General features: G+C 40.0%; 1 protein-coding gene across 3 annotated transcripts in view; it reads right to left on the reverse strand.

Moving 5' to 3' along the window:
- Positions 1-13206, reverse strand: part of PDE5A (phosphodiesterase 5A) — a 122063-nt gene that overhangs the window by 61835 nt on the left and 47022 nt on the right. For all 3 annotated transcript variants that reach the window (XM_018560215.1, XM_018560214.1, XM_018560216.1), the window contains exons 4-5: positions 5252-5323; positions 1087-1176 (exon numbers count right to left, since the gene is read on the reverse strand). In XM_018560215.1, coding sequence (XP_018415717.1) covers positions 1087-1176; positions 5252-5323 — 162 coding nt within the window. The remainder of the gene's footprint in view (positions 1-1086; positions 1177-5251; positions 5324-13206) is intronic.

Below are 13206 nucleotides of genomic sequence, written 5' to 3' on the forward strand. Positions count from 1 at the left end.
CCAGAAAAACATGAAAGTCTTCTGCCAACTGGCTACATGGAATATATTTTATTTCTCAGAATGGTTACAAGGAAAACATTTTAATAAATACTAACCTAATACTAACCAAAAATGGTGAAATTCAGCTCTGTGCTATATATATTCCTTAAAGTGACACTAAAATCAGGAGATAAATTTAAAAAAATGCATTCAAGTACCTTAACTATTAACAAAACTGTATCCTATTCGTGTATCACTTGGCTGTAGATCCTCAAATCATCTCTGAATTGGTGGTGACACTGTCCTTCCTTCTGGAGGGTGGCTACTTTTGTTCCCCATGGTCCCTGTGTATGTTGTAAAGTAACCATCGCTCCAAGCTCGCTCATCTGATGGACTACAATCTCAATACAAATTAGTAAACTAAACCTGAAATTGTAATCCATCACAGGAATGAGCTTGGACCGTTGGCTACTTTACAACACACACAGGTACCATGTGGAACAAAAGTAGCCACCCTCCAGAAGGAAGGACAGTGTCAGTACCAATTCAGAGATGATTTGAGGATCTACAGCCGAGTAATGCACAAATAAGATACATTTTTGTTAATAGTTAAGGTACTTGAATGCATTTTAAGGTTTACCTCCTGCGTTTAGTGCCACTTTAAAGAACAACTCCACCCAAAACTTATTTCAGTTTTGTGAGGATGCTGGCAAGCTGAACTCCACATTGTCTTCTTACATCTCTTAATTGCAAGATATTGCCACCAAAATGTTCATTTCCAGGAAACTGCATAGGGCAGATGATGGTGCTGCACATCCCTAATGGATTTTCTATAATGAGGAGCTTAACATTATTTATTCATTAAAGAGAGTGCAGCAGGAATGGGGGTGATTTCACTAACTGAGTCAACCCACCTGATATTACCAAAAACATTTCTTTTTTTTAAAGTCTGCAAAAAATACAGGTCCACTTTAAGTATTTTGTCCACAGAAAGGGTTGTACATGTTATAAAGTCGAAGATACATACCCATATTACATATAATGTGAGCTTTTTATATGACAAGCCATTTCAGGTAATAACTAAAGAGGAAATACGGCATACAGTACCTGATTGCGTTTGTTCTCCAGCAGCGAGGTCTCATACAGCTGGGCGTTGTGCAGTACAATGCCACAGAATGCCAGGTAAGCAGCAAAGTCCTGAAATCATTACATTACAAATCAATATACCAAAGGAAATATAAGACTATTAGAAATCATAGGTGATTGTTGTATCATTAATAATTTGTTTCCATCCAGGTTAAACAATGTAAAGAAATACGTGTTCTTGTAATCATCACCATTATTTAGTTTTGTTGGTTTATCTGAGGTTGCATGATGATCATCTTGCTGTTTAAAGTAATCCTATCTCCAAATCAAATATCTAAGCTGAAAAAGCTAAAATAATAAAAGCAGACTCGGTTCCTAACCCAGGTTGTTGAATGTAATGTAAATTCTGACTTTTTTGCTCCAAAGTCAGAGCTCTGACACACGCCTGCTTCCCACAGTAACGTGTAACCTGACCTGTAGAGATGAATACAAATTGCAGCGGAACCCTTCTTCACATCCCTTCTTAAGATCCTTTCTGTATAATATTATACCTGGGTCTCTCCTCTTCAACACCTTATCCTACCATTGCATACATTATGTTGTCAGGCAGTGCAGTGTTGCTGCAAGAGGGATATAATTAAGCCTTGGGCCGAGGTGAAGGGGGTGTCGCATGGGAGTGCGGAGTAGAGTCAAGCAGAGAGGTGTACTCAGTCAAAAATGGAAAGAGCATAAAAACAAAGGTGGTACAGTAAAAGCAGCTACAGAAGGTAGTCCAGCTTATATATACTGTAAAATATGATCAAATGACCAATGTATAAGTCACAAAGAAATCGAAGCTGTAAGAGGATATAATACACTAGGGATCTATTTGTTGCAGCAGCCATACTGACTAATAGCACAAGATATAATAATACAGGCAGCACAGTGGCGTAGTGGTTAGTTCTTCTGACTTCCAGCACTGAGGGTACCTGGTTTAAATCCCAGCCAGGTCACTATCTGCAAGGAGTTTGCATGTTCACCCTGTGCTTGCATGGGTTTCCTCCCACACTCCAAAGACATGCTGGTAGGTTAATTGGTTCTTTTCTAAATTGGCCCTCCAATTGTAAGCTCCTTGATGGCAGGGACTGATGTGAATGTGCACTGCGTAAATTGTTGGCGCTACATAAATACCGGTAATAAAATAAAATATGATCAGTGATGTATTTCTGCTGCTAACCCATAGGGAAAGAAGGCAGACACCTCTCCCTGCTTGAGTTGCCTGACCACACGCATGCTGGAAATATGAAAACACTGCAGGGATTTGGTTTGAAAAAACATGATAACTGTGTTCTTCAGGACTTTTTGTTTAATCACAAAACGTTTAAAGGAGAACTGTGAGGCGAGTGAAAATTACTCAGCCTAGCTGACTGGGGGAACAAATGGGGGAGAGGGCGGGTACAGCTGGCTCTGCCTCTAGATAGGCAGAGCCAGCTGTCAATCACGCAGCTGGGTGGATCTCGACAGTAATATCGGGATCCGTCCTGGCTGCGGCGGTCTCAGGATACCGCGAGCTGTCGCTTTGGGTCACTGAGCTTTGGGTCACGGGAGGATGCTAGTTTGTGTCCTCACGTGACCCTTAGGAGAACTATGGGGGAAAACACTGAACCCATAGTTCTCCTTTAAGAGTGGGTTGGTTACAGCTACAGTAAAGTAGAAAACCCCTTTAATGACCACTCTAGTATGTCTGCTGTATTATTTGACAAATCGTATTACTTCTGAGGCAGAATTACTGCCCCACCATGGGGTACTTTATATTTTACATTTGCAGCAATTATATACACTCAATATTAAAAATAAAAACATAAATATGCCTACCCTCCCGCTATGAAGAGATACATTTAACAGGATAAACACAGATTCTTCTAGCACCCTCACAAATAACTGACACATACTGCAGCTTAATAACAAAGCAAGAAGTGCAGGCAGTATTCGCTTGTTATGTAACATCTCCACGATGGAAATAGTTTGAGTCATTTAAAAAAAAAAAATGGTTGTGCTTGAGTTTTGGCCTCAGTCAATAGCTTACAAGCAATACATACTTGAAATTCACATCCTAGCCGCTGAAAACTCAGCACTAGATGCAAATCTGCATTGAATTTGATAAGTACAGATGTTCATTATGCAACACTATTAAGAAAAGCTGCATTTACATTTTCTAATTGCACAGGTGCAATTAGTGGAACGGAAGGCTCAGTTTATCAAGATTCAAACTGTCTCATGAAGAATTAACGCCAAGGTTAACATTCTCATAAGTCATGAAAAAAAAGGAAGATGAAAGCGGTTCAGAACATGTCACTAAAGCAACTACTAAAAGTCAACCTGTACTGAAAAAAGGTGGAGGTGGAAAGTGCTGATGTGTCCTTTTGAAAATGATAGTTGCCTGGCGATTACATAGGGATCTATTCAAGGAAAAAGCAGAAGGATCTAGCCGTAGCTTCGGCTGATCCTTCGGCTAGCTTCAGCCCCAGGACCCCTTTGGTTCAGTAGAACCGAAGGGGTGCTTTACGTGCTATTCCCTATAGCCCGTACAGCTCCCGAAGTCGGCCGAGCGGCTCAGTAGAGCCGAAGGAATATGGTTCTTCTTGACTGAGCCGAGGTGAAAGCCGGAGCTAGCCGGCCGACAGCCTGCTTCTGACAGCTGGGCGGAGCCAGCTGTGATCTTACGGCTGGCTCCGGCCACTTGCAGAGAGATCAGCGTCCCTGGTTACCAGCTAACCAGGGACACTGATCTCCAGACAGCCTAACTCTCCCGGGCGCTCCGGGAGTCTCCCGCTCCCGGCCGCCCAGGAGAGAAACACTGCTTTTTCTTTTTTTTTAATTCTGACACGGAGCCGTTGGCTGGGGTCAGAATCATTTTTTTATTTTTTTTTATTTTTACCATAGGAATGCATTGCTAGATTCCTATTGGCTATTTCAATTTGCAATAGCCAACAGCAAACTAGCTATTGCACCCGCCCACTGCTGCTGTCAATCAGCAGAGGGGACCTGCAGTTCTCCATCAGGTCCCCTCTAGTGATTGACAGCGGCAGAGGGCGGGTGCATTAGCTGGTTTGCTATTGGCTTTTGCAAATTGAAATAGCCAATAGGAATCTAGCAATGCATTCCTATGGCGAAAATGTTGTTGTTTTTTTGACGGCAGCAAACTGTCACTGCTAGCTCCGCACAATCATTTTCTATTAATTTTTTTCTACTTTTTTAACTATTTTTCTGTTCTGCTCGGTCCCACAGAGGGAGCGAGCAGAACAGCCGAGCCGGCATTCGGCTATTCACTCACTGCTGTTCGGCATCTATAAGAATAGACCGAACAGCAGCGAGTAGCCGGTCGGCGGTTCGGCTTAGCCGTCTTAGTTTTTTTCCCCCAAGAGTATTTGCTCTAGGTATTATGTAAGGTACCTGGGGAAAAGGAATAACTGTATAGTGGTATAGCACGGGAGGGAGATAATACACAGGGTTCCTTAGGAGCTTGTTTATTTCTTCTTGTATAGAGGTATAGCAACATGGAGGAAGCTTGCACAGCTCCCTTGTGTGAGCTATGCTGTTTGCTAATTTCATTCCAAAGGTTACCTATAACTCAACTGGACACAATGTTCTGAACCCTACAATGACAGCACCTGGCACCCATACCACTATCCAGGGAGATAAGAGATGATGTAAAGAATTATTTCTTATCACAAGTAGCTTTTATGCTGAGTGACTTTATAGCCTCAAAAGGGAGGCCAGCTCCAAATCAATGCCCATGGTTTTGAAACCGGGTGCCTAACAAACTCTCATTAGTGTAATGGTCAGGTGCCCATACATGTTCAGTGATATAGTGTATGTTAACTGCAAATTCCACTGCTTCCCTTCATTGCACGTTTAACATTATGTAGAATAAGGTAAGCATAAATAAATTCTGTTCAATATATTGGTATCCAAGATTTAAATGGAAACTACTTTACACAAAACACTATTTTTGGTATATTAACCAATTAAATATTTGCTCTTTTCATAACTGCATAATTTTATCCATGAATTAATTTTTATTTTATTGAATGCTCATCTGAATATGTAATTTTATGTATTTTTGTCTTATTATTTCATTAACAATATGAAATTTAACAAATTCAAATCATAAGTAATACATATATATAAATGTGATAAACATTACCTTCTCATCTTGTTCAGTAAATGTGCCATTATTTCCAGATTTCTTATTGATTGCCTGAGCCACCCCAACCACCTGAATGAGTGAATAAACAATGCAACAATTAATTCATTTGTACTTTATGAATTTAAACATCAGCACATCAGTGAATGACTGATACAAAGAAAACCCAAGGAAACATGAGCGGCTGCACAATTTGCATAGCAAATATATTCAAACCAATTATCTATAGTGTCCACTGTATTCTTCCTACAGGAAATGCATCTGCATTACCATTAAACACATGTCATATTGTGTACACTGAAAACCAAGATGTTGGAGCTTATGTCAAAGGAAAGTGAAATGCCGGAGGTTTGAGACCCCTGGTTTAGAGAATGTGGTAAAGATTTACTTTGCAAAGAATACCCAATCACGAACACGGAAAATGAAAAAAACAAAACAATATTTTGCTTATGATTGGATGATGGAGGTCAGCAGAGCAGCTTCACCACATTCACAAAGCTAAGGGAAACTTCCCCTGCAAAGTGCAAATGCCTTTAAAATGTGGACAGCCTATTTGCCTTTAATAAATACACCCCATTGCTAGAGCCTCTTTTGGCACTGCTCACTTTAAACTTGTCACAGTGTCAGTGCTTGTTAAAACGTTCAACCTTTGATCTACATATGAATAAATTAGTAAATACAAAGACAACACTTTACCACCTCAATACCATATTATATATTCTTTCCAGCTAATTGTTCTGTGTTGTGATAGTTTGACTGACAATTACTCATGCAACACTGTACCCAAATGGATTTTAGATCAGTTTTTGAGATACAGTTTTCTTTTGTCAGTATTTAATAACCATTCGTTTTTAATAAAGGGAAAAAGGCTAACCATTTGGGGGGAAAAAACTGTAACTGTCAACATATCAAATAAAAATGCCAGGAAATTGCAAAATGACCCCTTATTTGAAAGTGGCACCCCAAGGTGTGATCTTATTTTTTGCCACACATTTTTTGGGAAATGAAGAAACATACCGGTTTTGAGGTGGTTAATGTGCCGCGCTCTCAACTCAACAGAAAATCTAGTTGAGAGCGCGGCACATTTTTTGTTTATTTGTTCACTTACATTCTGGTTTACTGGGATTAGTGCTTGCTGCTGAGTGATTAGCTGAGTGCGAAGTTTTGCATTTATATTAGGTGGTTAATGTGCGCTTAGCCCCTAGGTCTTTCATTAGTAGTGGAAGAAAGGTTCTTGGAGGATGAAACTGTAATGCTCTCAAATTGCATTGTGGGCAATGGCTAGATGCCATGAAAAAAAGAAAAATACTTTAGCCCCAATACCCAAACAATCCCACAGTTATTGGTGGTCAATAGTACTCCACCCCCCAACACCCCCCAAAAAAATGAAAAAATCCTACAATCATTGGCATGTTTAAACCCTCCACCCCATCATTGGTGGTTGGTAGCAATTTGAATCCACCCAAAACAATCCCACAGCACAGCATTAGTGGTTAGTGGCCCTTTAACTGTACTCCCCAACCCTTGATCTGGAGCCTTTCTTTGGTGCAGCCTGGAGTGTGCGCACCAACATAAATGACAAGGACATTTTTATATGTGCCATCAAAGTACAAAGGCCAGTAGAGAGGTGGTTAAGGAAATCTTGTAAGTTAAATATTTTTTTAAATAAATGTATTCCTATTTAACCCCTTAGTAATCCTTTCCTAACTCGAATCAGCGCTAATTAACAAATTACTTCCCTCAGCTATTATTCTTCTATTTTTTTTTTCTATTTATTTTTACCATTAATATTTTTTTCATTTGTTGTATGTTGCAGTTTGCTATGTTTTTCATCATCGCATAACAAGAAATAAACAAAACTGTAAAAAAAAAAAAAAAGGAGAAAAAAGAAAATCGCTTTTTTATGTGCAAACAACTTAGCCTTGATTTGTACCATAAACACCATTTTAATGTCATTTTAAATGGGACAAAGTACAGAATAAAATCTATACTTTTTATTTACAGTAAAACTATTGTTTTTTAAACAGAAAAAAATAATAATTTGTTATATCTTTTTGTATATAGAGTCCATAGAACATTAAGGGGGTTATTGGCAAATGGGTGAAGAGTTTGGAGAAGGCAGGAGAATAAACAATCTAGGACAACATAGCTGATTTGGAAAAATTCTCCAACTCACTTTCCTAGATTATTCACTTCTGCCATCTCCAAACTCTTCACCCTTTTGAGAATAACCCCCTAAATAATTTTGTAACGCAATATTGCCAAAAGAAAGCCTACTCCCCCAAAAAAGTTATCCCCAGGCCCATAGTGGAAATGTAAAAATTGCTCTGGTCCATAAGGGGTGTACAAGTACAAGGGCTGAAGTGGTTAAACAAGCATAGTTTGTTTTCTTGTTATTCCAAGGTTTCAGCAGCTCATTAAATCAATCTCCCGCACCCACAGGTTTGAACTCGCACTGTCACACAAGGCATGTAGCAGCTGTGAAAGAAAAGAGGACGTAATAAACATTTCCTTCACCCAATCTCTTTCTCTCATTACAATTAAATTATGTGTATGTGATTTTTCTTAACAAGTGTGATGATGCACTTTTCCCACCACAGTCTCACATTTGATTAGCCTCATTTTTGCAAAATTTTTCTCAGTAGACTCTTAAGCTGTTCCCTTATGACCTTTTAAACTTTTTAAAGAGCTAGTAAAAAAAACATCTGCTTTACCATAATGTAGTTCATCTCTGATTACAAATGTATTACCACAATGCTGTATTGCAGTACTAACTCTATATGGTCTTTTCAAGGGCCCATTCACACCAGGGCCGTACATAATGGCACGGTACCGCGCAAAGCCCCTACCATGCATAAAAGCGGACCTTTACCCATATCTCTAAAATGACACCAAACAAACCTTTAGAAATGTTTAGTAATGACAATCTACAAAAAGATACTTCTAGAAAATTGCCGGCTTTGTATTCTTTGCATATCTTATTTTTCTTTTCCTCCCTTTTCTTACAGTGGCCATTTTAACTGAGGGCAGATTAATATACTGTATCTCCCTTTACTTCCTGAAACTCTGGCACATGGGACTAGGACATGTGACCTTATACATCGTCCAAGGGGGGACAATGCCTTTCTCTTAGATCTCATGAGATTACCAATGAGATTTCCCAGCAATGCTCTTCCCAGGATGCAACGCGTGGGTACAGATTACATCACTAATGCCCTCGAAGACCAGCAAGTGGAAAAACTGTACTTGTAAGTAAAAGAAAAATGTTTGTTTAACTAACAAACGTAAGATGACTTCATATCAGCATGCAGCACTGTATGTTGATGTGATTTTTAGTGAAGGAGTGTAAAAGTCTGTTTTTAAAGTGTGGGAGGTGCGTTGCATTGCCAATCATTTGATTGGCACTCCAAACACGCCTCGGCCTGCAATGCGATTGACCACGCCACAATGCAACAATTAGCACACGGCCCTGGTGTGAAGGCCCTGAAGGACCAAGAATTTGCAAGGAAAGCTTTAAATTAAAGATGCATTAATTAGGAATGATGGTTGCTCACAATTTGGACATGACCTAACGGCAACATAATGAGTAATAATGATTTTTATTTAAAATCAAAAGCAGTAATATGAACATCCTAATAAAAAAATGAACAGAATTACCTTATGTAGGGTGGAAGTAATTGTATGAAAGATGAATACTACACACAGCTATATGTATAGCAAAATGAGATAGGAATACAGTTCTTGCCTAAGAACTGTTTTTAATGGCCCGAGGGGGACACAAAAACTCCCAGAACTGAAACAGATGTGCTTTGATATGAGTAATGAATTTCTGCCATTGTTTTTTTTTCTGAAATAAAGCTGAACTCTGGGATAAGAACATATTGTATTGAATAAATACAAGGGGCATGTGTATCTTACTTAATTATTGGTGTGCTTTGTATATTTCATTCACATTGGTGCAGTAATCCACTGTAAAATTAACCTCTGATCAGAAGCTTCCTGTAATAAAGACCAGTCACTGCTGCTCTCTCCCCATATGCAGGGTGACCTGTCTTGTATCCGCCCTTCCAGTAATTTTCTGCAGACAGCCTGTAGTGGGCCGGGCCGACTGGGTCCCTCCCACAGCTCTGCTCTCTGAAAAGACTAAATACAGTAAAGTGATGATGTCACTGCTACTTTTATATGATCAGATCTGGGTATGCAAGTGTTTGGTGCACACAAGTTGGCTCTTAAGCATATTTAGATAGATACTGAAATAAACTATTTTGTGCCTGAAATTCAGCTTAAGCTTCAGTTAAAGGAGAACTATGGGGTTAGGGCTTTTCCCCATAGTTCTCCTAAGGGTCACGGCAGAACACAAACTAGCGCTCTCCCGTGACCCAAAGCTCAGTATACTGCGAGCTACAGCTATACTGAGACGCCGAAGCCGGAACGGATCCCGACATTGATGTTGAGATCCACCCAGCTGCGGGTTTGACAGCTGGCTCTGCCTATCCAGAGGCAGAGCCAGCTGTGCCCGCCCCCACCCCCTTCCGTTCCGCCAGTCAGCGCTGGAGGATCGGACAGGGGAGGGGGGGAATCCCTGCACGGCTCTCTGCAGGGATAGATCAAGAAGTGAGCAACGGTATGTGTTCGCTCACTTCCCGATCTACTGAGCTGACCTGTGACAGTTTCATTGTCACAGGTCGGCTCAGATTATGAGGCTGAGTGAAAATCACTCGCCTCATAATTCTCCTTTAAGTAATGTCAACATTTTTCTAGTAAGTTTACTTAGGACAACGTGACAGAGCCTTTTGAAAGACTTTCTGGTTAATTTTGCCTTACTTCACTATAACTGTAACCAGAGCATAGTAAGAATAATGTTTTTAGGTTTTTTTTTTTTTTAAGTTTTATGTTGTATGTTTTTATTGAATTCAAGTATTTATTTTTAAAATAAAGATTTGATGCAAAAGAAACCAAAGCTTGTAATAATAAACAAATAACTCTAACAACTAAAAACATAAAGAGAATGTATAGAGTTTTTGCATATATGTGTATGCAAACACTATGAGGGTTATTCATTATTTATAAATATTTTTATTTTTTAATGGTACTGCAGGGGGCTCTGGGGAAATATTGGGGGTCCAAACAGACCCCTGATATTTCCCTTTTTAACATTGAAAAAGTGATTAAGGACACAGAGTCCTCAATCTCTTTTTCTGCAGCCCCTGTTATAAATGAACAGGAATCCTCTATACTGAGTGTTCCTCTTTATTTATAAACTGAGAAGATAGTATGTTTACCATGAATGAACAGGAGGTGATGTAGATCACTCAATTATTTACAGGCAGTCAGCAATCACTGATCACTGAGTGTTTGTACCAGCTCTCCTTCCTGACTCGCTGTTACAGGAGGCTGAGACAGTGGTGCGGGAGGAGAGCCCGGCCTCTTGTGACATGCTGGATGCTCACAACGCTCTCCTCCCCGCACTGCTCGGCCTCCTCTGATAGTTTCTCTCCTGCCTGCTGGACGCTGCGCTGTGTCAAAGGGGACACAGAGCAGCACCCAGTGGGGAGGAGAAAGACCATGGATGCAACGCAATTTCGGACAAAAGACGGTACTTTTAGCATTTTCCCAAAAGCTTCATTCATTTTCGGCCAATATGTTTTGGCGGCCGAAAAAGTTCTGCCCTAACATTGACTAGTCGCTGACGGCCACAATTCGCACGTCCAGACCCAGATTTAAACACTTTAACAACAGCTGCTCTTGAACATTTAACCAATTCTGCTGTTTTGCTGATACTCGCTCCATGGCTCCGAGCGCCAACAATCATCTTTTTTAAAATCTTAACAACCTAATTTTCTTTTATTTTTAAATGTAATTTTTTTAAAACTAGGGACTACTAGGGGGTTATTTTTTTTATTTACGGGGGCTTTGATACTTAGGGGGCCCATAAACTGTTCAAGTTTTTGATGAACAGTCCGAAATTCGCACAGTGTGTGGTGCTGTCTGCACCCTCTAGATGGGCCTGTCAGAAAATCTTCGATCAATCAGAGGCAGCAGCCAATGAGCTGCCTGCTCTGGTCGGGAATTCTGACAGGTGTTGGCGGCACCAGTGGGATTCCTCAATCGACACGCTGTTAGTGTTGATGGAAGAATCGTGTTTAATTCTATGCAGCCCACGGGTATCGGCTGGTACCAGTGAGTACCAAAAGATAAATATCGGTACTTAAACTCAATATCGAAAAACCGGTATCAGTGCATCCCTAGTATACATAATCAGTGCACCTCTTCATTATCACAATAAATGTAAATCACTTACAAAAGTGGAAATGGACTTTAAATGCCAATGAAAACTAATGACAAATGCCATTTTAATATGGTTGGTACTTGCCCACGGTTGCATTCCCCCATCTCCCTCATGTGACAATTCTTGTGCCTGGCATGGCCATACAGGCTTCCAGGAACCTTCTTTGGGGGCTCTAGGAGAGTGTCACATGTTGCCACATATCTGGAAATATTGGGAGTGCTATTTGGATAGTCATTGGGCTGTGGACATCTATGTTAAGGGCCCTTTCACATATTCTGTAAAGCATGTGTGTTTATGCTTTAAGGCACATTGCATTAAGGCAGCCCATTCATTTTAGCCTTAAAACATATTCAACCCAAAAACAAATATTTGATATATTTGCTGCTTAACAGTCCTTAGATAAGGCTGCATCATCTTTTTTTTTCAGGATTATTTTTTACTTACATTTTTTTTGTTTCCTTTCGAAAAAAAATTGTTTTCCGAATGTTTGTTCGCTTTTCTAATATTTAATGGGGTCAAATCAAAATTCTTTTTTGACCGTAGTGACAAAGGAGCAGGATGAACTTTATTTTCTTTTTGTATATAAACTAAATTGTAACAATGAAGGTGTTTTTTGTTTGGGAAACTCCATTCATTCCAAAATTAGATTAAAATCAAATTTCGCACAACATTCGTCAAGTGTTTGATGGCATTATTGAATGTTCTGGAGGGATTTTTTTTGCCTCATCAGAACATTCTCACAATTTTGTACCTGCACAAATCTACCATGGTTGCAACTAGAGAAGAGCATGGGTATGGGGTGAATCCAGTTTGCCTGAGCTTGCCCAACCGCTTGCCCAGTGGAAGGGGAATTCCCCAACCATTTCTGATGAATAGCTGGGGGAATAGCTGGGGGACGGGGAATGCACCTCTCTGCAACTGATTGAGCTGGGAAGGAGGGGTGGCAGTGACAGTTTTGAGCTGGCTTGGGCAAACTCAGGTAAGCCCAGGCTCAACTTGCCACCTAGGCTGGACTTCAAACATATCTGTCTTTGTTTATCTTCATTACATGGAGGTGATGGGATTAGTTGCTTACACAAGAAAGATGGCATTGTTTTTGCCTCCAGGTCATATCAAGAGAACTGCATTTCTGGTAGGATTATCGAGTATTTTCTGTACTTGCTAAAAATGTGTTTAGCCTAAAAAATGTCACTACATCTAAGGACCGGTAAAGCTGAAATATATAACATTTGTATTCTTGTATTAAGTTATCCTTTAACACACCTAATATGTTAAATATCATTTGTTTTAGTTTTTTTTTCTCTCTATAGGTTGAACTCGATGGACTTTTTTCAACCTTACTATGTAACACAAAAAAACTGACCTTTTTCAGCACTACAGCTATGTGTGTTGTGGTGCATTGTACTGCAGGTACCAGCTACTTTTCATGTGCTTTGGGGTGCCATTCTAAATGAATGGCACTCCAATGCACGCAATACAGTGAGTTAAAGAAGAACTCTGGGCAAAACTTTTCTTACCCCTTGCAGTGGGGCTACACTGTGTACTGAAAGTGATGACTCAGGGACCTTAGACCACTGCAGAGGAGGGGGAGAAAGTCTGGAGGGACACAGCCAGGCAGCTCTGAGGATCAGGTGAGTATAACTTTTTTATTTTAGCGCCTGCACAA

The sequence above is a fragment of the Nanorana parkeri genome, unplaced genomic scaffold (assembly GCF_000935625.1).
Source record: "Nanorana parkeri isolate BGI_ZX_2015 unplaced genomic scaffold, ASM93562v1 scaffold440, whole genome shotgun sequence".
Taxonomy (NCBI): Eukaryota; Metazoa; Chordata; class Amphibia; order Anura; family Dicroglossidae; genus Nanorana; species Nanorana parkeri.